The sequence below is a fragment of the Anopheles arabiensis genome, chromosome 2 (genome assembly GCF_016920715.1).
Source record: "Anopheles arabiensis isolate DONGOLA chromosome 2, AaraD3, whole genome shotgun sequence".
NCBI classification, from domain to species: Eukaryota; Metazoa; Arthropoda; class Insecta; order Diptera; family Culicidae; genus Anopheles; species Anopheles arabiensis.
Window position 1 is genome coordinate 42918106 of NC_053517.1, and position 27552 is coordinate 42945657.

The 27552-nt window shown below is 48.5% G+C and overlaps 1 protein-coding gene and 1 long non-coding RNA gene across 3 annotated transcripts; one reads left to right on the top strand and one right to left on the bottom strand.

Moving 5' to 3' along the window:
• Positions 1-297: 297 nt before the first annotated feature.
• LOC120902546 (transcription factor cwo) lies at positions 298-27208 on the top strand. The gene is made up of 4 exons (XM_040311389.1): positions 298-2365; positions 22227-22350; positions 23547-23880; positions 23956-27208. The coding sequence occupies exons 1-4, from the start codon at positions 2307-2309 to the stop codon at positions 25305-25307; spliced, it is 1869 nt and encodes a 622-aa protein (XP_040167323.1). The 5' UTR covers positions 298-2306; the 3' UTR covers positions 25308-27208.
• LOC120902554 lies at positions 2978-4262 on the bottom strand. Of its 2 annotated transcripts, none has more exons than XR_005739429.1 (2): positions 3649-4262; positions 2978-3487 (listed from the first exon to the last, which is right to left on the bottom strand). It is a non-coding gene; the product is annotated as an uncharacterized LOC120902554 (long non-coding RNA). The 2 variants fall into 2 exon arrangements; XR_005739431.1 differs by having other exon boundaries at positions 3558-4262.
• Positions 27209-27552: the final 344 nt, after the last annotated feature.

Here is a 27552-nt window from a genome sequence, read left to right on the forward strand (position 1 = left end):
AAAAACAAATACATAAATAAATGAATTAGATTTAAATTGGTCATCACAAACTATCACACATTTGATCTACTAACCCTGCAACCGAGCGGGAGCGAGAGTGAGAGCGGAATTCCTTCTCGCATTCTTTACATCGCTGTATACGCATCACTGCCGTGTGTCGGAAATAGCGAATGAGCGAGCGAGAGAGCGATGGAGCAAACGTGTACTCACGCTGGCCTGTGTAAGCGCTTGCGTATTTACGTGTGTGTGTGTGCGGGTGGAGAGTATTTTAACAATGACAGTCGCGAGCGCCCGCCTCTTTTCGACATTCATCCGCAGCTTCTGGCGTAGTACACGTGGTGTGCGCAGCAAAACTTCCACTGACCAGTTCGCGACCGCTAGTAGCGTTTCTGTCTTTGCCGTTCCCTGTGCCTTTACCGCAGATAGTTGGCCGGATGTCTGATGTGTGTAATGTGCGCTGAGTGAAGAGGAAAAATACCCCGCAACCGTTTCGCTTACAGGCCGCTTTGCCGGTGTGTTTTTGTGCTGCAGATGCACCATCAGTGCAAGTCTGTCTAATGAGCAAATCAGTGTACTGAAAGTAAGGCGTGTGGGTGTTTTGTTGAAAATAAAAAAAAAATAGCAGTGAGAGTATGTGTTGAAGACCAGCCGTATCTAAATGTGTGCAGTGTGCGTCTAAGTGAGTGTTGTGTGTAGGCATTTGGTGCAAGCTACAATTCCGGTATCGCAGATCTCAACGAAAGTGCATTTGGAGGTTTTTTCGGAGGCAGCAATTGAGTTCTAAAACTTGCACAGTAGCGCACCACGAGTACGGGAGAGCTGGAGGGGAGCTAAAAGTGTACCATTCCATGTGGATGTGATTATTGATTTAAAGCAAAAAAGGGAAGCAATCACACGTGTCGGCAAGTGAGAGTCTATTTTCGTCCGATCAGCAAGAAGCCAGACGATTCTGTGGTAGTGTATGTGTGTCTGTGTTTGTGTGTGCAAGTTTGTTCATTTGTGTGGTTGCCGTACAGTGCCAGGAAGCGTTGTTCGCGGGAGAGTAAATAGCAGAAAATCAATCAAAAAGAGCCGCCAGTTTAGAGCGAGGAACATAGCCAGTGTCGCCATAGTTGGTGAAAAATCAGTGAAATTCCGGACCCACCTGTGAAGTCCTGTGCTGGACAGGAAGTTCCGGTTGGGTAGGCGTGAGCGAAAGTGAGAGCGAGAAAGAGTCACTCAAAAGGCAGAAGGGCAGGCAACGCTGACCCAATCCTTTTTAGCGATCGACTCAACGTCCCCGAAAACCGTCTTCATGTATAAGTTCTTCGTGAATTCCAGTGTTAAGTACATAATCAAGTAGAAGCGACTGTTCAATTGCGCGAGAGGCTGTGTGTGTGTGTGTGAGAGAGTGTGTGCAACAGGAAGTGGAGTAAAGGTCAAATCAAAGGAAAAGCTCACCCTTGTGTGTACAGCAGAAAAGGCTCGTGTGAGGCGCACGTGCTACTTTTCCCTAGAGAGAAAGAGAGAACACTCTCCCACCCTAACTGGACACAGCTGCGTGTACCGCCACGCAACACTTTCCATTTTTCTTCCATTTTCCATTCCGACCGTACCCTCCACAACGGATTTCATGTGTAAAGCGGCAGCGACCGGGAAGAATACGCTCCTGCTCGATAACAACAAACGTGTCCGTTCGTTTTTCCGCAAACCGCGCTACACGCACTTCTGCTCCGTCTGGTACATCATAGAGGGACGGTCCGGCACGAGGAAAACACCGCACGACCCGTTTGTCTGTATCGCTCGCACTACCACCCGGTCCAGCAGCATCCGTGAAAGCCCGTAGAAGCTGACTCCGGCCATCACCGCACTGTTTAGAACCTGAAGCAATTGCCTCACAGCCCTCGTTCAGCACTCGTTCAGTGTAGTTCAGGATACTGCCTGTACGCGCCTGTACCGACTCGACGAGTGACTTCGAGTCGCAATACGCCTAGAGACGGTCTCTGGTTTTGAGGTAGCGGGCAATACGCGCAGTAGAAGCAAGTGTCCCAAGCTGTTCTGAAGTGTTCGTGAAAACAACAAACAAACAAACGGACGTCTGAGGTGGTGTTGGCCAACAGCTGTGCCAGCGGACCTTTCCAGTAAAGCGTGAACTTTACATAAACAGAACAGAAATCTAGCCAAAAAAAGAAAAAGCAACATAGTACCAGGGCGTGCGATCAAGGTGCGAAAAGTGCAGTGCTAAGTTGGTGGCAGCAAGTGCGATCACTTTTCCCGTACTCGTAACGTTCGAGAAGTTGCAGCGCAAAGCGGAACCCAAGAGCACCATGGAAGCGTACTGGGAAGCAGCGAATGGTCATGCACCGCATTCTTTGAAATACGAGAGGTAAGTCACACACACACACTCGCCGAGGGCTGCTGCTGCGGATGATCTGTTGCGGGATAGACAAGACAAGAAGTCACAGCGCGATGCTGCGAGGTCCGACTGGCGCCTCGGCCGTGTCTAGCGAGCGCTGCGGAGCAATGTGCGGGAAGTGCGGTTCGTGTACTAAATAAATAGCGCGCAGCATATCGAAGAAGCTCGCCCGTCCGGTCCGGGGGTCCGTTGCATGATAAATTCTTGACCTCTGTCAAGGTTGCTCCCTTACCATAAGAGGGAGGCGGGACGGGACCGGACGCGAGTATGGTTTGCTGGCCCGTTTGAACATTGGACCGGTTTTGTGCCGCGAGGATCGAATGTGCTGACACAGAGCCGACGCACCGCACCTCAACAAGCGTCCCGTGGCGTGTCGCGCGTCCCATGTGTTCCGTTGGTGCGCTTACGGTGTGCGTTGTATTTTTATCGATTTGATACTCGATTTTAAACTGCGCGAACCAGCTAACCGAAGACGTTTTATCGCGAACCGTGCATTAGTTCTACATTGCTAATGGAGAACTGGGAAAAGTCGATACTTGTGCGCACCCAGCCACACATAGATACGCCAGAAAAAAGCAAGAATTTAAACAAGCATTGGTTTTTTTTATTCAGAACGAACGACTCGGGCCGTATTGCTTAATCATTGGTTGCTTAATTTGCATGAAATTTAGAACAAACTCTGTGGCCTACCTGTACCTTCATATACAGGACATTAAAACGTTTCGTGTTTAGCAAGTACATCAGTTGTTGACGACGTTATTGATGACTTATTTGTGGTGCAGCAGGCAACAATCCCTATACCCTTCCCGAACGCGCGACAAGTGGTCACGTGTAAGTGGAGAAGGGATTTAACAGTACCGACCGACCACCGACGACACACCGATGGCCTCGTCCACTTCCCTGTTTGCAAAATCAACAGCAAAAAGCACCACCCTGCTAGGTGCTAATCGTGTACCGTGAACCGATGAGCAAAAGCCCTCTTGACTCGCCTGACGTCAGGTTGTTGGCCGGGTGGTTTTTGTTCCTCTTTGGTGTTTAAGCCAGCGCTCGCCCCCAGGCCCAGGCTTCAAGTGGCCCCGGAGGAATGTGGTCCTAATACAAACAAATAGAGAGATGCCCGTCGATAACAAAATGAGGCTCTTTGTTGTGCCTTTTCGCCCACCCTGTGCTGATGTGTCTAGCTGATGATGTCTTGCAGGGCTTGGAGTGGCAAACTCTGGCAAACTGCTTCAAAGAGCTTACTCGTAACGTACCTCGTCCACCAGCTCCCTTTTAGTACCGGGTGCTCGCCATCGGTACTCGCGGCTAGTTACCGCGGCTGGCTTATCAACAATGGGACGGAGCTGTCTGTGTCGTTGTTCGGTTTCGGTGTATGTTGTGGTAGATAACAGTCCGGGGTCTCGGTGTGCGTGCGACCGACGAGCGAACGCACACAAAGCCAGAGCGGACCGTCGGAAACGTGGCCAACGCTAACCGCGATCCGCTGACCCCTGTGCAGGTGTCGCCCTGGTACACCCGAACTCCATTTCCGCTCGCGATAGTGGTCCAGTTCGGTCACGTAGGCTGTCACAAGTGGAAGGCCAGAAATTCAGCTGGATTTGGGTTCAGGACTTTGCTTGGTAAAATGAACGATGCTAGTGGTTGGGGTTGTTAATACATGCGGTTTGATCTGTGGTTTGAAGCTACGAGACGTATGCGGTGTGTTGTGCAAGGAAGAAAAGAAGAAATTACAATGTTTACAATGGTATGCAACAACTTGGCAAACGCAAAACCTCAATCCCCGTTGTCCAAGTTTATCGGTTGTCCAGTGATGGGGATGGAAAGACCTAGAGCTACAAGTTGTTGGCTGCTGCTGGTTGTTGTTGACACGATGCTATTTCTGGCACTGATAAGAGTTCATTCGCTAACCGTCTGGGCGGGTGAAAAAGGTTGCGAAGAAAGAGAGCCAAGAAACAACAACAATCCATGCCTTTCTCGCCTCAATCATCATAATAGCATACAAACACACACACACACACATGGACACCAACAAATTGTGATAGAAATTGTTATCACGTGTGGCACGCGGGTACGAAGCAGCACACATACATTTACAAGATGGCCCACCATCGAGGGGGTGCGATGTCTGTCTGGTGTGTGTTAACTGGTCCGGGCAAAAGGGCGTATGTGCCGCTGCCACCCAGTGCATCGGCCGGGCCCCAAGTCCCGTGCCAGACAAGTGGCGCTGTGTGCGTGTGCGCTGGAAGAGAGGAGCGCCTGTCTGGCGTCCGCGCTGTGTCAGGTGATCCAGACCCGGCCCGAGTCGAGTGCCTGCTGTGTGATGGGTCCAATCATGGAGCAATGAGTAGCACTTGTTTACGGGTCCGCACATCCTCTAGCTGTTGTGGAGTGCATAAAGCTGCTGACGTCCAACAGCGAGAGATTGTGTGAGGCTGTCGCTGCGAAGCGTAATTTCTAAGAGCTCTAGAGCCTCTAGAGTGACGCGGCTTGACCGTATTACAAAGTTCTTTGAGGTTTTTAACCTCACGAGGAAGAATCATTGAAATAAAATCGACACAATCGTCACCGATAAACGTGATCCTTAATGCGCCAAACATTGGAAACGGAGCAACCTCCGGAAACTAATTCCTGAAGGGTAAACCGAAATTGAAACGCTGCTCCAGAATCACCTGGCTAACATCTTCAATCCCAATCGAAGGATACAGTTGTTCCGTTCACGAGCGCGGCGACTACTGTGTGCGTGGCACACATCGCAATTCCGCTGATTACGGCACACGCAAACCGGCAAGTAAAGGCCAGTGGCGAACGGCAAACAACGCCTCCACCCTCCCCCTCCCCGTTGTAATCAGGCAAAGCGAGATCTTCCTCGAGAGCAAATTGGCTTGTTGCTGTTGCCTGCTGCCATCGTCGCGTTAACACCCCGCGCACGATCACGTGATCAACGCGCATGAGTCAGCCCGCCCGTTGATATGGCCGTGGTAGGACGCGCGGCAACACGTTGCAAACTGGGGGGTGCTGCGTCCCGTTAGCTCTCTGCTGGGACAGGAAAATCCTACGTCGCAAAATACCCTTTCCAACGCCCTGGCCCGATGTGCTAATGTAGTTGCAGGAAATTTCGCATTTACGCATCAAACATTTATTTGGGAGGGGGAACGACATCGGAGTGAGGCAACGTCGCGCTTACGGGTGCTTATCATGGTGAAAAAGGGGAAGCACTTGCTAGCGAGCAAGAAAGAATGGCGGATAGGCTTTGGCGATAAAGCATGCAAACCCCTGACTGGTTTGCCGCCCCGTCTCACGTGTTCCAGTCGCTAGATAATGCCGCGAATCGCGTCAATCAATCGATAAACGCGGGGCGAGTTATATGTCTGGGGCGGGTTTTACAAAAAAAAAAGAAAAAAAGAAAACTAGACTGATGAACTGTTTTGATGCAATGCTTTTGATACGCTGATAAGAACCAACCGGAAATGTACGGAGCTGACTGTGTTTTAGTATGTCTGTGTGTGTGATTTGCTTATATCTTGGTCGCTTATCTGGTTCACCGCACCGATCCCTGGTGGAATGTTGTGGTTCAGTTGCAAAATCGTTCCTTTTGGGTTCATGTTTCAAAATCCGTGCTAATTGCAGACGACGCTGACCTTACCGCCTTACCAATATATATATGCAAGTGCTTCCGAAACGCCTCAGATGTAACGAAATATCGCATCATTTAAATTGATTTCGCTCGGCTTTAAAGTGGCAGCAATGATCCGGCTCGGCAAGCTACAGCTGACTTGAGCCGTGCGAAGCACAAGTAGCTGATCTTGATCAACACATGATGTGCTATATTTAAAAGCAGGATGCTATTTTTGCACGCATTTGCGCCCGATCGAGCATAAAGTGCGTGGGCGGGGCAGGGTGAACATTGTGGGATGTGTATATTTGTGTTTTCCCTTCACCGTAAAAACCCAAATTCCTCGTCCCGCGCCAGCCAGACCAACACACACACACACACACACACACTCGATTCGGGCAGAGTGAGCGCCAGTTGGACAGATGGGTTGGGTGCTCGGATGGCGTGAGATTTATTCATCTGTTTTCGTCGAATGCTCTCGACGTTTTGCTGCCGCTGCTGCCCGGTTTCGGCATGGCGTAAACGTAGAATGTCCTACCAACGGAAAACCACTGCACGAATGACCACTTGGTAAACGCATTGCGCACGGTGGTGTATCGTAAATACAGCGGGTATCGATTTGTGCACAAGATAGAGGTTTCTGCTCCGATTAGTTCGTCACCGCGGAGGTGAACCGTACCGTTTCGTCCTTCGTGCAGCTTTAATTTGACAGTCTGTAGCAACAACAACAAAAAAGAAGCTCCTAATATTATTGGTCACTCGACGGGATGCGGAGATGCAACCGAAATGCTTCGAGCTGCGTTGTTGCCGACGATGCTTAGCAACAGCATTACGATGCGAAACTTATCGCACAACGCGCAGCCACAAACAGCCAACCGAAATCAAACAAAACAAAACAAATGTGCGCGTGTTGTCCACTGTGTGATTGTCGTGTACCAAATTCTACTTCCCTCCTACTCCTCTCCCGCACCCCCCCCCCCCCCCCAATTCACATGAGTAAGCATAAAAAAAGGTAGACAAGCATTATCACGAACTGCTTCTTAGCGCTTGCGTGTATTCCTATTTTGGACGCCGAATCCGAGCCGATGGGGTTCTGGATCGCCGAGAACTGGACTGGATGGAAGATGACATTACGACCCAGCTACGCCTGTGAAAGGGACGCGATCTTTACGTCATGCACGGCAAAGGTCACCGAGGTCTGCACCGGTGGGGGTCCCGGTCGTCGTCGTACGATGAGGGAATTTGCGAACCGAAACCAAACTCGCGCACCAGTTGAATCTCCTAGAACTCTCGCATTTCCAGCTGGTACGGAAAGTCCGTTTCCTTTCCGCCTGCCAACAGAGGTCAACGCTGATAGTGCAATGCTGACGAAGATGACGAGCATGTTTTGTTTTTCCTTCTACCGTTGGTGACATACGCCATTGCTTTGGCCATAGCAAGTGTGGCGAAGAAGTTACATTTGTTTGTTTGACCATCATTCGATTCAGGTGGTTGGCTGCATCGGCGTAACGATCGGCTTGGCATTCCAAGCGCAACGACACTTTATTTATAGTCATGTTTTGCGCAACTCATTTTTAGCAAGTTGTTTTTTTTTTATCATGATCATGTATAATTTTGCGTGCGTTTATTTTTAGCAATGCGCTTGTAGTGACTTTGTCCCGCAACAAACAAAAACAAGCGCTTCAAGTAATTTTGATAAAGAATATTTGAAGCGATGACGGATTTGTCTTGTTTTTTGCGCCCTGGTGTAAATTAGCTAACTATCAAATTGTCAGACTTATATTAAAAAGGGGTCAGGGTGGACTGTTTTAGCAATGCAGCTGGAACCATTTTTGCTTCACAAAATGGAGGAAGAAAATGGGTTTTTCCCCCGAGTGCCGGTCAGCTTACCACGGCTGCGCCGCATAGCATAAAACACATCCGGCACGGCATGATGCTAGGGCCGCGTGCCGTTCGTGTGCACACTATTTGCGTCACGTTTCCGTCACGCGATGTGCTGCGCGTCAAGGTGTGGTGGGTGGTTTATTTTCCACCGCTTTTAAAAATACAACCTACCAACCCGATGCCGTGGGGGTTTCCTGGAATCCTTGGGGCAGGAAGGAAAGCTGCCGCTATCTTTATCCTTGTTCGCTGGTCAGTGCGGCACGCTGTGTTAGGCTGTAAACGATAACATGCCAACGCGATGACGCTATTCCCGATGGGTTATAAATACTTCTGTTCAACACATCGCTATTAATGTTTTATTACTTGGTAAACCATACTAAGCGTTTGATTGCTGGCAAATGGCTAGGTTGCAGGAATAATACTTGAAGTATAGTTTTATCTTTTCCTGCTAGTATGCAAGCCATAGCCGCGTTGTCTTTAGTGTGCTTGAGCAGCTGATAGAGCGCATCATTGAAGGGAATATTCCCAAATATTGAGGGTCTTTCTTCGTCCAGACATTTTTCCGAATGATTGCGTCTATGGTGCTTAGCATCATTGACTCAGTAGCTACTTTCAATGATTAAAGAAAATTTCCTCCTTTGAGGAGTCTAACTAAATTAAGTCTATCAAAGTTCTAAAATGAATAATGCTTTTGTAGACTGCCACTGAAAATGCCGCCACTATTAGCGTCCGACACGAACTTTTCAATCCAGCACCAATTTAGTGCCTCTATCTAACCGATCGCACTCAACCTCCATCCGCTCGCTAGAGCCTCCAACTAGACCGGTTGTTGTCGTTGCCGCTGCCTGTTGCCAAGTGAACCGATCGCGCCCCAACCCTTCGTGCACGGTGGACGCAAGCTTTGGGGAGGCGGGAGGTGTTAGGTGAAAAAATTTCCGTCACGTGTACCGGCATGTGTGTGTAAGCGAGCGGCTCGCTGCGTCCGCTCGGTGTGGTGGGTTTGTGCCGCCGCTTTCCCGACAGCAAATTATAGTCTGGGTCATACGTTTTTCCAGCCTTCAACTCCGTAACCTCGTAACCGTTACTGGCACGCCGCACAACAACAACAACAACAAACAGCAAAAAACCTATCGCCGTTCAACAGCAACACACACACAAGCAAAATCGTTCGCCGGAAAAGCCGATTATGCTTCCGCAGTTGCGATGGAGACTGCTATTAGGTTGCTGCGGCAGCAGACTAGAAGCGTTTGCTTTTTTTTTGTGTTGTTGTTCAAGCAATTTGAACTTCGTTCTTTTTGAGAAGGATTTTTGTAAAGTTCTGTAGCTCTCTTTGCGGTGGTTATTTCTGAGTCACAAAGTACGTGCAATGTTTATAATACGGTGGAAAATTGGTATGAGATCACCGCAGTGCATAGCAGCTGTTAAAACTCCTAACGATGGAGGCACATGCACGACGAAACACGTGTGCTAGAGAATCCACCCATTGCAGGCGATTAAACAAATAGTTCAAAATTTCTATCGTCTGTTATTGCTCGATTGAACGCTGTTAACACGAAGAAGATAAGTTAACCCAAACCTCCACGGTACATGTGTGTCGCATCGCAAAAACAATCTAACGTACGAGTGAATGGTGGATAAAATAACTCTTCGCAACTCATCTTGCCATTTAGCTACGGACCAGTGATCACGTTTTGTAAAGCTCTTTTTTCTGCGTGTTGTGCAAACGGTCGTTGCTGGATTTTTAAACACTTTTTACTCATACCACGTTAAAAAGAAAAGATAAAGAAGATCTAGCGGAGGAGCAACAAAAAACACACCCATCAAACACACACACATATTCTTTATGTGCGTACAGACTGGTCGATTAATATGTTTGCGTTGAATCCGCACATGTTTCGCGTGGTCACCGCCCCGACGATGCTGGTCATGCGTGCCGTGGCTATTTTTAGCGCGACTCACGAGCCGCTCAACAACACTTTCGGCAGGAAGTATGGGGTGCGAAGTGCGAAGGAGTTCAAGACAAGAGGAAGACGCAAGAGCAACATCTACCAACCAACCAAAAAAAAAAATCCCCAAAATACCACATGATCGCTGTGTGGCGCACTGGCAACACTGTTGCTGCCGTCTTGCCTTTCGCGCGATGGAGCCGCGCAAGTGTGTCGCACGAACACACACACAGCACACGGGGTGGTTTCTTCGGTTGGCTTAATTCGTCTCGCCTATTATTTTTTTTCTTGCTGCTTGCTCTTATCATATCTTTCGGCTACTATTTGTTTAGGTTTTTACGTGCCAACGGTTGGTACCATCCCGTCCACGCAAGCTCCGATCCGATCTTGCGGTCGGAATTTTAATTTCGCATACCACCTCTATGGAAATGAGTTGAGCGTTCGCGTTCTCGCCGCAAACCATCGTATGCTGGTCAACGCGCGTTTGGCCGCCCTCAAAGCACCGGGTGGGGGAGCGCTGTGTTTATGCTGTTTTGCTCCGTGGGAGAACAAAGAATGTGCATGCATGCGATGACGGCGGCAAAAAAAGGCAACCCCGCGCTGTCACACGTTGACGCAGAGTGCGACAAATACCACGGCCCATACCATGAATAACACCAGTTGGCGAACCGGTATAGTAAGGTTTTGATGCGGTGTGTGTGCGTGTAATACTATTTTTTTTTTGCTCCGCTGGTCTGTCGTCCGCGGGCACGACGACGACAACAACGGTACGACCGATTGGTGATCAATTTCCGCGTTCGCATTCGTTTGGCGCTCGCACGATCGCACGCTTGACGAGTGAGTTGCGTTAGCGGATGGACAAAGGCACTGATTGATAAGTGTCTAGTGTTCACAGGACCCAGGGGTGAATTTTGGGTGATTTATAATAAATCTGATATGATGGCCCATGTGTGAAGGTTTGAGATTTATTTTTAACAAAACACTCTATATTTTGTTTATAAAACACCCCAATTATATACAATCTAGTACGATTTGAACTTCTCATGACACCTCCACCGGGAGAGAAGTGAAGGGACAGCTTTAAGCAGCTCTTTTGTAAGCTAATACACGCCCGGAACGTTAGTCTCAGGTCGCCCCGACCTGGCGTGGGGAGAGTGGGGCCGTGGGACCACTCGAACGAGACGCAACCTGCGCACACGGCAACGGTGGCTGATCGCAAACAGGCACGGGCGCACGTTTTTGCCATTTAAAATCAATCCAACGGCGTCATCGCGCGATCGCAAACGTTGACCGGCGAAGCTTGGGGTCGGGGGTTTCTTCGTGCGGGTTGGGACGGGTGCTGTAAGGGGGTAAGTTGTTTCTTGATTCCGTGCTCCGGCAAATACCGGAGACGGGTCGGTGCGTACTGGCTAGATCTTGAACTTCATTTTGAAGCACAGTTACTGGGCATAGTAAGGTTGGCAGTTGGATGATTCAACCCGTTAAATTTAGTTGTCAGTTAGTTGTTTTTTTTGCACGAGCCGTTTTAATGCTGATCAATCCGGTTCAACGAAAGGAAGTAGATCAGTCAGATCCTCTTGGGTAGGGATGAAGAATATGAATAACGTTTTGGATGTGTTTGCTTGTAACATTGGGCAAGAATGTAGTGAAACAGAAGATGCATGACGTTTGATAGTTGGAAGATGACAGTTGGGGAATGATATTTTAATTTCATATTTATTTTGACATCTGGTGCCTTAAACCATGTTAAAATATAAACCACACGCTTAGCTATTAGATCTCAGTTTTTAGAGGTAGGTTTTTTTTTTCTCTCAAGAAGAGATCGAGGACCAGTAGATGGCAAAAATTTAAATTTTAAAACAAAAATAATACGTCAAACATAACAAAAACAGAAAGTTCCATGAGATACATTTCTACAATTATCTAGTGTTAATTTTATATAGTCATCAAAGTTAAGGGAGTCTTTTTTATGATTCTATGAAAACTCATCAACATTATTCCCTCGAAGGCAAGTATACAACCCAATGTCTTAGCGTCAGTTCCCAAAACAAGCACCAGTAAGACAACCTTCAGCCAAGAGTGCAAGTTTGTATGAAAAACCTTCCACCGTTGAGGCATTGAGGGCCAGCGTTTCGAGTTAAAGTAAACACACGGTAACCTCCACCTGACAGCCATCGTCCAGGAAAATTATTTCCGTCCTCCAACCAGAACCTTCCGACCGACTAAAAAAGTCAAAAGAAAATGACCCAAGAATGTACCATGTGGCTGTTGCATGGCACCTCGGGGTGCGCTAAAATGTTTACATCGCACACTGGCCAGAAAGGACAAACACTGCCGCCTCCCTGCCACCTGTCCCGTGCCGATGGGCGGATACTTGCTAAAGATATTTTCGCTCGCCATAATTACCATCCCCCGGGCCTGGGGTGGGCAATGTTGGGGCGTGTGGTCAGCTCACCCGCCAAATGTAACATCACGTGAGCATTCTTTTTCCCTTTGGATCATTGTCGTCGGCTGCTTTCCTCGCAATGTAACGCGGCGAGAGTCACGCACAATGACGGTGCTGGTATTTCCATCGCTCGCCACTTTTATTTAGCAACACTCGAACGAGGCCAGCCGAGCATTGGAGATTGATTAGCGTTGGGATGAGTTTTATTTTCTTCGAACCCGTGCTATATTTACTACTTCCATTCCACCACTCCCTTGCAGCGCCTGTGTAATCGTCTTTAGTGCCAAAAAAAAGCAGATCCACTACCAGACTGCTGCACATGTGCGTTAGTCTCCTTCTCGCGCTCCAAGGTTGTAGCCGGAACGAATGTTTGGAAACTCGCCCGGGGCTGCGGAGTGCTGCTAAATGGTTGTGTCCACAAGTGGACGTAGCTTCATAAGCCCGTCACGATCAGCTAGACACGTGCATCGATGCTCTCTTCTAGAAGATCGACAAATTGATTTAGCTCATTCGAAAGCACTTCGGGATGGCAGGTGTGAGATGATTTGTAAACAAATACACCACACCGAGCTGCCAAGTGTTTGGGAGGAATTGAAAGTAAGCTGGTTGGAAACGTCACTGCTGTATCTTTCCAGTGCCTGCCACCAATCAAAGACAGAGTGCTGGCGTATAATTGAACCATGTGGTGTGGTATGGCGATGGTTTAAATTTTCCCGATCTCGGCAGAACCGGTACCGGCAGCGCAAGTGTCGGAAGGAAGTCGAAGGCTAACTACTTCCCTGCACGTACTGCATGTACACATTCCAACCTGTCAAAACGACGAGGGCCGTTCGACTTTGGACAAGCATGTGCTCAGCTGTGGCTTGAATGCTGCAAGTGTAGTACTGATATGATCATCAAAGTCCATGCGCCCGCATGTGCGTTCTCTCTGTGTGGCTATAAATAATACTCGTTCTTGTAGTGGACCTGCCCTAGGGCGAAGAATTTTTCGAGCCTCGCTTGTCCCAAAAACCTACGCAAACAAGCTAGAGTCGTAGGTAATACATGATCTGGAAGTGCATATATTCAAACAAGAACATTGCATTTTTGGTTCCAGTTTCGTCTACACACCTGTTGTTATACTCTGGAAAATGTCCTAAGCATGAACTTCTGAGGCCACATCAATGCAGCTGGTCAACGGCAATCGATCGTCGTAATGCTGTGGTTTCCAGCAACAAAAAATGGTTTGTTTGTACATTACAGCTCGGTTGTTACATTCTTTAAGGATCGATGGTTGAAAAAAGCAAAAACAAACCGGTTCACAACACCGTCGTGTAGGGAAAAAAAAGAAACAGAAACTCCCAACCGTTCGTTCGGGATCTTGTTCGATCAGTTTGTATTCTTTGCCCGGTTCGAAAAAGTGCTCAAATTCCCCCCTCTCATTCTGCATCTCACGGAAATGCGCTCGTGACGGAATGCAATCGTGCAATAGGGACGGTTGGCAATTGCAGCCCGCTTGGCACGTAAGTTTGAACAGGGTTGGAATCGGTTGCAATTTTTTTCTTCTTCAACTTTTGCCCGCAAGGAGGGTGGTAGAGATTAATTTATGTCGATAAAGGAGAGCTGCGGGCGTGCAAATAGCAAATCCAAAGCACAGCGCGAAGGGATTACTGGCCCGAACAAACATTGTCGCCAAGCGGGGGAGGGCCGGGGTTGCTTGCACAAACAGGAAATCCATCAGCGATCTGTGGGCTCGTAGCGCTCGGTAGAATGTAAATAAATAAATAAATTAATATGATATCTTGTTTGCCTGCACTGCGCACAGCCAAGTGCAAGGGGGGGTGGGCTTGCGGTTGGAGCGTCTAAGTGAGCGGAAATGGTGGCCACACTTAGGATGCACAGGCAGGCAAACTTTGTGTCGGTTCGGTGGTGAGAACTTTGCTAGAAATGGTGCGCTCGCTCGTACGGTGAGTGTTATTGAAGTTTTTTCGCTTCGTTTCAGCTGCATCAAACATAACGGAGACAGTGGTTTTGCATTGGGATTAGTGATGGGTAAAGTTGGCAAAAATCCAGAGTCGACTCCGATCCGACTCCGATAAATTCGGAATCGACTCCGGAAGGTAGGTCCGCGCTGCAATATCCGGAGTCCGGAGTTCGGAATCGTCCGAAAAGGCTCGGAGTCGTCCGGAGTCGTCCGGAATCATCCGGAGTCGTCCGGAATCATCCGGAGTCGCCCGGGGTCGTCCGGAGTCGCCCGGAGTCGTCCGGAGTCGTTCAGAGTCGTTCGGAGTCGTCAGAATCATTCATAGTCGTTCGACTCCAAACGACTCCGGACGACTCCACACGACTCCGTTAGACTCCGGGCGACTCCGAACGACTCCGACTCCGGGCGGATCTAGTAGTTCCATTTTGCCGGAGGTGGAATCGAACTAACTATAGTCGGAGTCGGATTGGAGTCGTGGGTGCACTCCATACAGCACATCCCAATTTGGGATTGAAATTGAACTCAGAGCGCGTTTGCAACTTTCTTCAAGATTGGTTTGTTTTGCGACCAACAATGCTCACACGAATCACTTGAAAATTGTGTCTGTTTTTCTATTGTTGAAATTCAATTCCTGCAAAACTCATTAGTTGTAAAAAGAAAGATTTTTAAATTGATTTCGTTATAATTTTTTAATGCTGGATTAAACCGACGCAGAAAAAGGGTGTTAAGGTTGAGGTATGCTGTAACAAATGATTAAAAATAATGTTTATATAAAGAAAACGCTGTCTAATAGTTTATTAGATAAATTGAAATTTTAGAATATCCATTCAAGTACACAAATCAAACATTTGTAAAGTAAAAGTTGCTCTCACAAAATGTCCTATAAAGAACGGTAACCGGCACCATTCGTGCGCCAACAGTGCTGCCATGTCAGTCAAGTGGTGACTGCTGTTTCGTCGGCATGCAACGCCACCGATCTGCGTTAATCGTGATCCATCATCGTCCCAGCTCTAGCGGATGAGGGGCGGGGGTGAGGGTCCGCTCGCGCGAGCTAAGCTCTCCTCGCGGACGGCTTATTGGCCGCATGGTGTATGTAATTTAACGGCGCATGACGTCGGTAGATTCGACGCGACACATTCAAACGAGAACGAGGCGAGCAAAACTGAGAAGCTAAACGGAAAAAAAGTTAAAGGGGGAGGGGGGGGTGGACGGGGGAGAAACACCAACAGACACACCACGCCGCTATCACGTGCAGGAATGGGTTGGCGTGCCAGCAGCAACGTTTGTGCCTGACGGATATTTATTTTCCGTGCTGTTGTGTGTGTGTGTGTGCATGGTTAGGGGGTGTTTTTTGTGTGTACACCAATCCCTCGAACATTCGAACGCCTGCCAGAAGAGAGCAGAAACGCAGCACGCACACAAACACACACACACACCCGTCTAATGGGGTGGTACCGCCTTAGCGAACACTTGTTGCCCGACAGCGAAACGCCGCCATGGCACACATTAGGGGGGCCACTATGCGCCGTTTCGGAGGGTGGTGGCCGCACGGACGGTTCCATGCGGTAGGCCCACCCCGGTCTGTGTGTGTGTGTGTGTTTGTTTGTGCGAACGTGGGTGTGTTGACGAACGAATCGAAAGAATTCTACACCAGCAAACAGCGCAAACAGCACAAAGGCGCGCTGCTGCGCTGCTGGCGTGCTCGTAAATGCGGAAAAAGAAAGAACGCGCGCAGAACGGTGGAGACGGCCGGTGGACCTGCCCGCCGACCATGGATGGCTTGTGGTGCGTGGCGCGCGGCGGGTGTTTTGGGTGGTTTTGTTTTGCTCATTCGCTCCCCCGGGCCTGCACGACTCATTGCACACGCTTGGGTGCGATGCAGCCGACACGTGAGTGCGCACTTGCGGTGGTGATGGTGTAGCGCGGGGCCACCGTGCGGATTGCTGTTTGCTTCCGCGTAGGAACACGCCGATCGGGGTGGGGCAGTGTTGGATTTGTACTATCCGTCTGCACCGTGTTGGCATAGAAAATGTGTAGGAAAAAAGCATTTGGTACACATCAAAACCAGCTTAAACATGATTAGGAAGCATAAATGGATTATTATCCACTGCTTAACAATGTTACTCTTGAGTAGTGGCAAACATTAAACAAATAATTAATTTGACAATGCCTCGGAGGAAATGCATTACACACGAAGAGTGCACCAGACCGATCATCCACGCTCAACGCAAATAACGCAAGTTGCATAAAGTGCACACAAACACAAACCTGTACACACACACACACCGTCGCTGTGTGTATGCGCGACAAACGCAACCGGCGACACTTGCCGTGATGCACTTCGCTGGCGGCGGTAACCTTCGACGAGTTTATTGACGTGCACACGTCCCGTGTCGCATCGCTGTCATCCCACCATTGGTTTCCCCTCTTTCCCTTTTCGCATTCAGACAAACGCACGTACAACTCGCGAGAAAATTCACACGATCTCTCCCTCTCTGTCTGTGGGCCAGGTTGTACGTAGGCCGGAGCTGGCGGATGCAAGTGCAAGAAGTGCAACTAGCAGGAGTCACGTTACGAGAGCTAGCGCGTTACCATCCCGTGTGTGTCGTGCAAAACTTCCCTTGGGCAATACAGTGCAGGGCGGTAAAGGTAAAGGGCGCTAAGAAAGACGACGATCGGCCATTGTGCCGAGACGTTCTGCAGCACATGGCAGGAAGGCGGATTTATTCTCGCGAGACCACTTCCGGATCCGTCCCCATGGGCCGGTGAACAAGCGGACGGTGACGTTAACAAAACTGTATTTACAGCTGTGTGCGAGCAACACGTAGCAGCAGCAGCGGCTGAAGAGTCTTAATTCAATGAGGAAAATTAAAGCAAAAACAAACGAAAACGAACTGCCCGCCTTAGGCGGAAGACTGCGGAAGAAATAGTTTCCTACTGTGCTTTTTTTCTTACGCTTGAAAGCAACAGGTTGTTTTTGAGACAGCGTTTGGACTTGCGTTTTACCGTTCGTTCGGATCGTCGAACACAACCATCCACGGACATTTTTGGTGCGATCACGTGCCCAGGCCACACACACTCACACAAAACAGGACGTTCGATTCCTACGTACGTCAGGGGCAAACATAATGAATGAATCAGTCACCAGTCGACGCACAATCTAGCAATGTCGTTTGTCGATTGTTGTTGCGATCGTTCTAGACGCTTCGGCCGCGCCCTTTCTATTTCCGAAACCGTTTGTTTTTTTTTCTCTTATTTTTTTATATTTTTAATTTTAACAACCGTACCGTGACGCGCCTTTTTCGTTTGCGTTCGTATCCTCGCGCATGGGACGTTGCGTGAGGTGGACCCATGTTGTAAGGCACTAAGGTGACCCGCTGGGAAGAAGAGTGTGTGATATTTTTGTGCAAATACATGTATTGGATTTCATAGATATTGCAATATTAGAATGTTGGCAAATTAAAATAGTCACAACTGAGCAGTTGAGCAACGGATAGCTAGCAGAGAAAATAGCTTCCGGTATGTGGCCATAAACACACACACACACATACTTTAAAATAATTCACGCACACACACATATACACACACAAGACGTGACGGGTGCGCCAAGTGTCGGTTCCATTTTTAGATCATGGCCGCGCCTCATCAAACATCTTCCCATCGCTACCGACCGGCGCTGCAATGGAATCTTGAATCGGCATTAAACGTAGCTGGTACTGGCGACGTCGCCTTACGTTTGAAGAATGCTAGGCGTTATCCATCCTTGGGTAAAGGATAGTAGCTCTGTGTTTCAAAAATGAGCCAAAGTTAGTGAACATATGTGCGCTAATGTCGACATAATAGCATAAATCTATTTCAGTACAGCTTTTTAGTCGTTTGTTCTAGTGAAACCGTAGATAAGCGCATACGAGGACATACAATCTGAAGCTCTGTTCCTCTCCTCATTGGGGAGCCGGGCTCCTCGTCGACATGTGATGAAGCGCCAGCTTTTGGTGGATGCCAACGGCCCGCATTGGCTTTCGTGTAAGAAATGCCAACATTCAGAGCAACTCAAAGGGGGCTTCGGCAGGAGGGATCTGTCGCTACAGTTTTGCCAGCGCCTCTCTCGCACACGTTCGGTATGGCCCAGGAATGGCGGCGGCAGGCAGGGTCCGCTGACGAGTGTCTCTCGTTGGTCACGTTTGTTGGCATTTGCTCAAATAGTTCGTTTTCATTTGCCTTTTTTTCCTCAACACTTTACAACTCTTGTGTTGTCTGCAGTGTGTTCGTTCGGGTGGCATCACCCCTAATCGCGTCGACTCTTTCACTCGCTCTCTCTCTCACACACAATCTCTATGTGTGCATAATTTTGAATGATTAAAAATAGCACACACGAGGCAGAACACCCCCAATGTGCACCATCATCTCTCTCTCTCTTTCTCTTGTCCTTATACTTCCCTATTTTCCTATCCCCTACGTGATGATATCCCATCGAACAGGACAACGTAAACGATCTGTATCCGTTCGCCACCGCCGGATGGTATACAACACCCGATACAACGTTTCTGAGCCTCGCTAAGATGCGTGCCATAGGAAGCGAGATGAGAAAAGTAGTGAGTATACATATGTGCAACAGCACATTCTGTGGGGATTTTTTTTGGCAACGGCGTCATTAGGCCGATGCTCTCCCGTGCAAAAGGTAACAGTACTGGCGGACTGGCGGCGTGTTTTGCCAAATCCGAAGCGCCCTCCCCCAACGCGCAAACTGCCCCAATCGAAACGTGGGGCAGTATGCAGCCTGCGAAGAAACACGTTCGCGATTCTATTTTTCGTTGTCAGCTTGGGGATGGCATCAACAGCAGCGCAAAAAAAAGGGAAACGAGTGCATGCTGACACGAGCGAATTTAGAGGGATGTTTGTTTTAAATTTTTTACAAGCGGCACGAATTGCGTTTGCCACGATGCCATTGATGGCTGACTAATGAATTTAGCAAATACAGAAGAAGGTCCAAAGGGTGGTACAAGCTGTGATTTTTCTCTCTCTCTATAAACAAAGCACAGACGCGGTGGATGCATATCAGTAAAACGATGGGTAATCTCAATATTGATTGAAATGGAGCGTTGGAGCCTCTGTACAGTTCTAAGAGATGAAGAGTTTAGGCATTACAAGTCGGTTGTTTAAAACACTTCGTTTACACAACTTACAATTGCGTGTCTCATAGTGTTATTTGTTGAGTTTCTTGTTTAAAATTCAATAATAAAACAAGCCGATGTCCGTACCGATACTAGCGCTGTTGTTTGTTCCCATCCATTTCAAATGTTGCTGGAATAATACAGCGAGACGAGCTGATGTGACGGCGCTGGGTGTAATTTATTTCGACGCACAGTTAAGTGGGAAATTTATTCCACAACACCGTGCGGTGGGCTATGGGCCAAAAATATGGGCTACACAGCAAAAACAAAACATGTGATGTGGAACCCCGTTAAACCGTTTACAAGTTAAATCGCACGAAATCTTTCTATGCTCTGGAATGAATTTAAAAGTGAGATCCTGGACGGTCCTGGTCGACAGCGGCAGCCAGTGTACTTTGACCACATTCTAGACCACCCGAGCCTGGGCTGATTTGCTCACACACACTCTTAGCCAAATGCCCGTGCTCGGTCACGTTGTGTCCTTTGGCACGTTGCGCAATGCAAACGAGAACCGTTTCCCCAAAATTCCTGATCTACCACTCCCGATTGCTCCATCCATTGCCGCACAGAGGACACGTAACCGGGACATGTGTGTGTGTGTGCAGCATTTCTCCGCCGGTCTGTGCGTGGCGCACGGAAACATGTGACAATTTGTGTATGTAAATGGGTGCCTTAGAACCCAATGGGTGTACGGTTGAGGGTTAGCATTAGCCCGAGGGACACCCCAGTGTCGCACGCGGAAGCATGGCCTTTATCGTGGCTCGCAGACGACGGCACAAACAGAAGCAAAGCTTGGCGCGTTTAACGGGCAGAGCATATATTTAAATCGCAACTAGATAGCGCACCAGAGTGTGTGCGCGCGCGTTCGGTCCGAGCACGTGGGCTGTGTGCCGTCTTGGAAGTTTGTATAATTTATTTCTCCCTCCTCCTGTTCTCTCCCTGTTTTCGCTCCGTTTCTTAGCCGGTCGTATTACAATTGGAAATGGTTCACGTTTTCCAGTGCGCGAGAGCAAAACAAATCGTAACAAACAAAGTTGAAGTCAATCAACATACGCGTTGTGCCCGGGGACGAGCCGGGAGCGTTTCGATGGCGGAGCATGACAAAAGGATGCCGAGGAACGCATTCGCATTAACTGGAGCACGCGCGTGTTCACGTGTTCCGGCTCGCCGGCCCAGCCAGCTGTCCTTGTGACCTATTGTTTTGGTTCGGTGGGATGCTGCCCGCGCACGCGGTTTGGGAAGAGGAAGCGACAGCCGTTTTCAATCTCATGCTGTCGAAAGTGTGACTTCGTGCATGAGTCACCGAGTGACTGCATGATGGCTGCCCGCGTTGTTGATAATGTGATGGCCCGGTGGCACGTCTGCTGCTTTAGAAGTCTCACGCTCGCAAGGCGCGCTCACGCGGCAGTATCACGCGTGGATCGATGACGGTCGTGGGACGGCATAGGGTAGGGCTGGCGGTTGGCGATGCAAGTCGTTGTGGCAGGACAACGCGACAACTGCTAGAAAATTTACACTTTTCTAATGCGTTTGCGAGCAAAGAGTGCAGCGACAGGGTGTGGAGCCAAAGATTACCTGCTTCGATGGGCAAGTATCACCACACTCACACATTAATCACATCGCGCTCAAAACATTGGCAGCGATACAAGAGAACCCCTTGACACGGTTGCCCATGATCCAACAGCCTGGAGCACACCACGTCCAGAAGAAGTTATCGGAGGCACGATACGGCTTGTCGGTAAAACGTGCGCTAATTAGTGTGGGTTTTATTAGCGACAGCGAGCGCTCAACAGCACTGCTGACTAGTTGCTGCCGTAATGGACACATTGTTGCAGTGCTTGTGCGCTGCTGCCTATCCGATGGGTCATCAACCGCTAGGGCAACCGATGCTCCAACGCTTGCCAACATGGGTACGATGCCGAGGTGGGTGGTGTGTCGTAGCGCTGCAACCTGCTGCATTACTCATCCTCACACAGGGCAAGAAGCAAAGGGAGGAAAGTATTGAAGCCACCCGTGCTCTTCGTCACGCTCTTTGTCTTTCCTATGATCTCATCTTAGCATCATCATAAACCTACCCGACCTGACCCCTGATAAACCCCTGCCGATCATAAGCCTTTCCGGTTCCACCGCTTCCCCAGGCTCGGCAAGGACTGGTTTGCGCATGGTCGTAGCGTAATGTAAATCACCTCGATTTCCGTTAAACTACAAAACCATCTAAAGGTAGCAACCAGTAGTCCTCCTGCTGGTTGAATAAAAAATAATGAATAATGAGTGAACCTCTGCATTTCTATAAAGACCGATAAAACGTATAAAATATTTTCCAACCTTTACGTCTTCCTAAAAGCAGCAACGTTTTGAAGAGGAGGCGACAAAGCAGACAGGATAATGGTAATGATTTTTGTACTATATGTGGGACGGTATGGAAAATGATGAGATGACTTCGTTTCGACGCGGTATATTTCTACAATTTTAACGTTGACCTTCAAAGGGTGTTCCTCAGCGCAACAATGTAGTTTAATGTGTGGTCAACAGAGCAATGGTGGAGAACATCCAATACGTAGGAAGTGGTGCTGGGTGGCGATGTTCTACACTTTAACCTTTGAGAGAGGCAGTATAATAAATTGCTTTAGCCATACGAAAGCAGTAAAAACCAATAGAGCAATAAAGTTATGACTTTTTCATACGAACAAGAATAAAACAGGCAAAATGAATTATTTTCTATTGAAAATAAGATATCTTCTTTTTTATATTTGAATAGTTTTTTTTCTGCATTTGCTAACCATAAATTACTCTGTTTGCTCGTTGCAGTGAGGCTGGTGTGCCAGGATACACGTATTGCGGTGAGCCGGGGCTCAACTTTTCCGCCAACAATACCACCTACAGCGAAGATGATGCCGATTTTCCACCAGGACGACGGGGCAAAACATCACGGGTAGGCGAGACTAGACAGATTTATGTTCCATTTTCCGCTCATCATATTACGATCAGGGTGATTAGTATGGCGCGCTTCAAATCCTACTTGGATTACCAACCAGTATTTTTTTAAATCTTTTATAGCATATTTTATTTCCCTTTTATACCGCAATGTCTTGGGTGTAGCATCTTGAACATAGTGTAGATAAAGATATTTTAAATACAGAGTTTAGAGAGTTTATAGTGCACTCTATCTAGTTCCAAAATTAGTCAAAAAACTAAATATAGTTTACTACCAAGATTCGTAGTCCATATCCATATCTTGTCCAAGTTCGTATCGAATTCCCCGAGCTCATCTTGTCAAGGCTTCACTTAGCTACTCAATAGGAAGGACACTGCTATTCCCCTCCCCTCTCTGCACCAATCTTAAAATAGATGTTGCTGTTGAACCTCCTTGATCTAGAAACGTGAGAAGCGTGCACGAAATAATAGAAACGACACGTGATTATCTGCTGTTGCCATCCTGCCCTTAGTATCGGTAGAGTAGCTCCCGCGGCTCGGCACGAGATTCCAGTCGAGGTCTTTTGGAGCATTGATTACCGGGCGCTATCGCCGGTATCGATGGTAATGGGGGCACGCGGAGCAGTACAGCTCGGCTATCAGTCAGCCAGCGTTCATGCTAGCGGTACATCACCGGATCCGACACCGTTGTCTTATCAATTGAAACACGTCAAACCTTAATCGATGTCACCGCGTCACACCTCGTTGCGGTCGGACAGTCGGCACTAATTACTGCATCCGCGTTCCGTTCCGCTCACGTTCCCTGCCTGTTGGTAAAACAACAAACTACTGCTTCGTACCGTGGCACGAAATCAAGCGTTTCATTTCACGTGACATGACATGAGGAATCAATCGAATTAATGAATAACGATTCGGTGGCGAACATGCACATGCATTCAGACACCGTTTGGGATTGAACGAGCGCATAAAACAACAGTTCTGATCCGTCTGTCTTGCTAGTGCCCGTGAATTGAATTGCATGAACTGATTGGCAAACACATACATTTTAGAATCGCTAGAATCGTTGCATTCAATTTATGTATAGAATTCTCATGCAAACAACAACAAAAAACATCCATCCAAAATCATGTCAAACCAAATCAAAACAACCACATTAACCATGCTCTCTATCGTGTTCCATTTCTCCATCCGCAGCAAGATCCACTGTCGCACCGGATCATTGAGAAACGGCGCCGAGATCGGATGAACTCCTGCCTGGCCGACCTTTCGCGACTCATTCCGCAGCAGTACATGCGCAAAGGTCGGGGACGGGTGGAAAAGACGGAAATCATCGAGATGGCCATACGCCACCTGAAGAACCTGCAGAGCCAGGAGTGCGGCCGGGAGTCGTCCTGTGCCGAGCAGTATCGCCACGGGTACAACGAGTGTCTGGCCGAGGCGGCCAAGTTTATGATGCGCGAGCGGGGTGAGGAGATGTGCTTTCGCATGGTCGCCCACCTAAAGGAGCACTGCAATGAGATTATGAAGGGTAGGTGTTTAAGCGTGTGTAAGTGTTTTGATATAGTCCGTTGGTTGTGACCCGTTTTTTTTGTTCGCTCCGCAGGTGAATTGAGCAAGACACGTTGCGGCACGGAGCTGGCAAACGGTGGCAGCCCCATCTATCTTGCAGGCGGGCAGCTGGGCCACCTGCGGGAAATACTCACCTGCCCGTCGGATCTCGAGCACAGCAGCAACGACCATCACGACGTGAAGGATCTGAGCTTCCGCAGTGCGACGAGCACGAGTAGCAGCACGCACAGCAACAACAATCCGCCGCAGGCCGCCGTCATTACCTCGACTGCGCCGAGCATCGTGCAGCACCATCTGGACACGTCCAGCAACCACTCGACGCAGGACTACGACGCACCGTCGCCGCCGGCCCGGCTGTGCCCGAACGGTACCGGCGCCAGCCTGCAGCAAGACACGAACAACAACATCAACCAGCACGAGAGCGTCCTGCGCACGATCCGCATGCGCAAGTTCTCGGAGCACGCTTCGCCGGAGCACGAGCACAGCCACAACAGCTACAAGTTCAAGAACTACATCCAGCAGCGGTTTTCGCAGGACACGCACGAAAATGGGCACGGGACCGATTTCGATCGCAGCCCGGTGTCGCTGCACGAGGATCAGCATATGCATCAGCAGCCGCACTCGCTGCGCGCCTCGCCACTGACCAACGGTAGCAGTGGCAGCATGTCCGGGGCCGATTCCAAGTCCTCCAGCACGAGCACACTGACCGGGAAGTCGTCGACCGTGGCATCGTCCACGGACGAGCCACTGTCACTGAAGCGAAAGCTGCCCAGCACTCCTGTCAGAAATGGGGCCGAATCGCCGGGAGCAGGTCCGATGGAGAATGGAGCGCACCACCACAACCACCATCACCAGCAGCAAGGGGCGGCGGAGCAGTGCGTGCCGCTGGAGAAAAAGCTGGCGCTCGCTAGGAATGGCCACCCGTTGGCAGCGTCATCGTCTTCGTCCTCCTCTTCGGTGACGCCACTGCCCGCGTCCGAGATCAAGCACGAGCTGCTATCGTCGATCGGAAGTGCGGTGGTAGCGCTGGGACCAACGGCGACTCCCGCCTTTGCACATCACCATCACCAGCAGCAACAGCAGCAACATCATCACCATCCCAGTTCCTACCATCCGGTGCCGATTTTTGCCTGCCACACGCAGGGTTTCTACATCCCGCTGAACGTGGACTACGAAACTCTGCTGCCCTACCTGAACGGGATCGATCTGCTGAGCAAAAACTTCCTCCAGATGCCACCGCTGCACCCGATCAGCATTAGCGTTAACTACACGCCCGGATCGCTGGGCGGCAGTGGGGGCAGCTTGCTGCTGAAGGCATCGGCCGTGAACGGGCTCAACTCGCAGACGAAGGCAAAACTGGTGGAAGGTATCATCAATGGATGTTAGGACAGACACACCCCACCCCACACATGCGCATGAAAGCACACCGACTTAGAAAGTTGCATTTTCTCGTGCCGTTCTCCATGGGTCGATGTTGATCGTAGAGGATGTATGTATGTTTGTGTGTGCATGTATTCTACTAGCTGTACTAGGATAATAACTTTTCTAGGATCGTGCACAGCACGGTCGTGAGTCGCTTAGGATGGCTGATTTAAGGAAGAGGATGGCGGATTTAAAGCCGTACCAGATCTTCAACGATACTATCAATCCAGAGAAATCCTAGAAGGATAGCATTGCGATGCGAATGTAGTAGGGTGCTGCACGAGCGGCATGAGTTAAAAACTGTAAAACAAATGTAATCAATAACGTAGCTGTGGCAGATATCCAGTTCCGCATAGGACACACATATTTAAACTCAGGTAACACAGTCTCCATCTCTATTTGTGTGCTGGACTGTGTACGTACAATTTGCTGTTAGTCGACGACGAATACACGCGTCCAAAGGTACAGATACAACCCAATAAAGTGAATACAGTTCGTGAAACTGCAAAATGCTGAACCAAGTACGGAAAGCTAGGACAATTTGATTAATCTTGACAGGTCTGGGTTTTCCCTCAGTGAGGAATAAGAGATTACACAAACTGCATACAATTCTTATACGATCGTAGATTATTCCAAAACTGTAACTACGACCATGATTTGTTCGTACGTTTACTTAAGACGTAGAGACACCGAATGACCTCAACCATCATAACGATCATCGTTCATATTGGAAACAGACAGGAGGATGAAGAAGATCATTCGATAGGGAATTTTTTGTTGTGTTCGAACACCACCACCACCACCAGCACCACCTCCGCCACCAACCTTAACCACCAGCACCACCTAGTCCTTTACATTTTTAAAGCGCTCCAGTTAGATCAAACATGATTTTTTTTATTAACGTCTAATGCACACTCTTCAATTTTATTTTCTCTATTGTTTAAAGGCTCCGAGAACTTTCTTAACCGAGGACAATTAATCTGTGATACTGTGGAAAATAGTAGGAAATGTCGGGCTGGGTGAAAATTACCACTCCCAAAAATGGGAAGAAATACGGAAAACATGTGCCGTTGCGTGAGAGTGTATGAGAGAGAGAGAGAGAGAGAGAGAGAGAGAGAGAGAGAGAGAGAGAGAGCGAGAGAAAGAGAGAGAGGGAGAGAGAGAGAAACAAAGTTGAAAGGAACCATTTTAAATAGTGTGGTTTGTAAATAGGAACAACAACAGGAATAGAAATGTAATCGGAAGGTATATTCACTAACACAGAGTGAAGCATTTGGTGGAGAACTTACAGAAAAGACCATATGTGTAAAACAAGTGATAGAAATCGAACGAGAAAAGAAACAAGCAGACCACCAGCAAACAGGGTAATTGTGCTGTGTGCGTTGTGTGCATATTCCTACACCGTTTGCGAGGACAATGCGCGACAAGAAGGGAAAACGGTAGGAAACGAAAAATATTGGTAGCAATGGATTACTCCTTCCCACCCACCAACTCTGCCATAGGTTGGGAAGCAACCAGCACCTCTACCAAAATGTCGTTTAACGGTATACATTTGTACGTAATGCAGCCCGAACGTTTTTTTTTTGTATAAAACGCATACAGTTAGCTCTGAGGTGTCTTTTTTACTTTTTAGCCTTTTTTATACATTATACTGAACCAACGCAAGTATCTGAGTAAACAAAAAAACCCAACAAATCTACCAACCCACATGCATATGAGAGAAATGTGCGTAACCAATGTGAAACGGCCAGGATGCATATGGGGGCAATTTAGAACAACGCCGCTTAAAAAGTGGTATTGAACCATTATATCCATATACATTTGCGCTACAGCCAGCGAAAAATATAAGTCTATAAAAAATTGAACCGAATGTTACTTTCTATTTTTATTTTGTGTTTATTTGCGAACAAGAAGTTTGCCATCAAGATATTTGCGTTCAAGAAGTTTGCGACCAATAAGTTTGCGACCACCAAATTTGCGGCCAAGAAATTTGCGGCCAAAATTTGCGTATGTCGGGGTTTCTTCTTCTTTGGCTCAACAACCATTGCCGGTCAAGGCCTGCCTGTATCACTTGTGGGCTTTTGGCTTTCAGTGAATAATTGATTTCCCCCCATGGCAGGATAGTCAATCCTACGTATGGCGGGGTCTATTTGGGGATTGAACCCATGACGGGCATGTTGTTAAGTCGTACGAGTTGACGACTGTACTA

Excerpts from the sequence above, each read along its gene's own strand:
- LOC120902546 (XM_040311389.1), top strand. The coding sequence starts at position 2,307 with ATGGAAGCGTACTGGGAAGCAGCGAATGGTCATGCACCGCATTCTTTG. Across the intron at positions 2,366-22,226 it reads CATTCTTTGAAATACGAGAG|TGAGGCTGGTGTGCCAGGAT; the intron begins GTAAGTCACACA and ends TGCTCGTTGCAG. Across the intron at positions 23,881-23,955 it reads CTGCAATGAGATTATGAAGG|GTGAATTGAGCAAGACACGT; the intron begins GTAGGTGTTTAA and ends TTCGCTCCGCAG.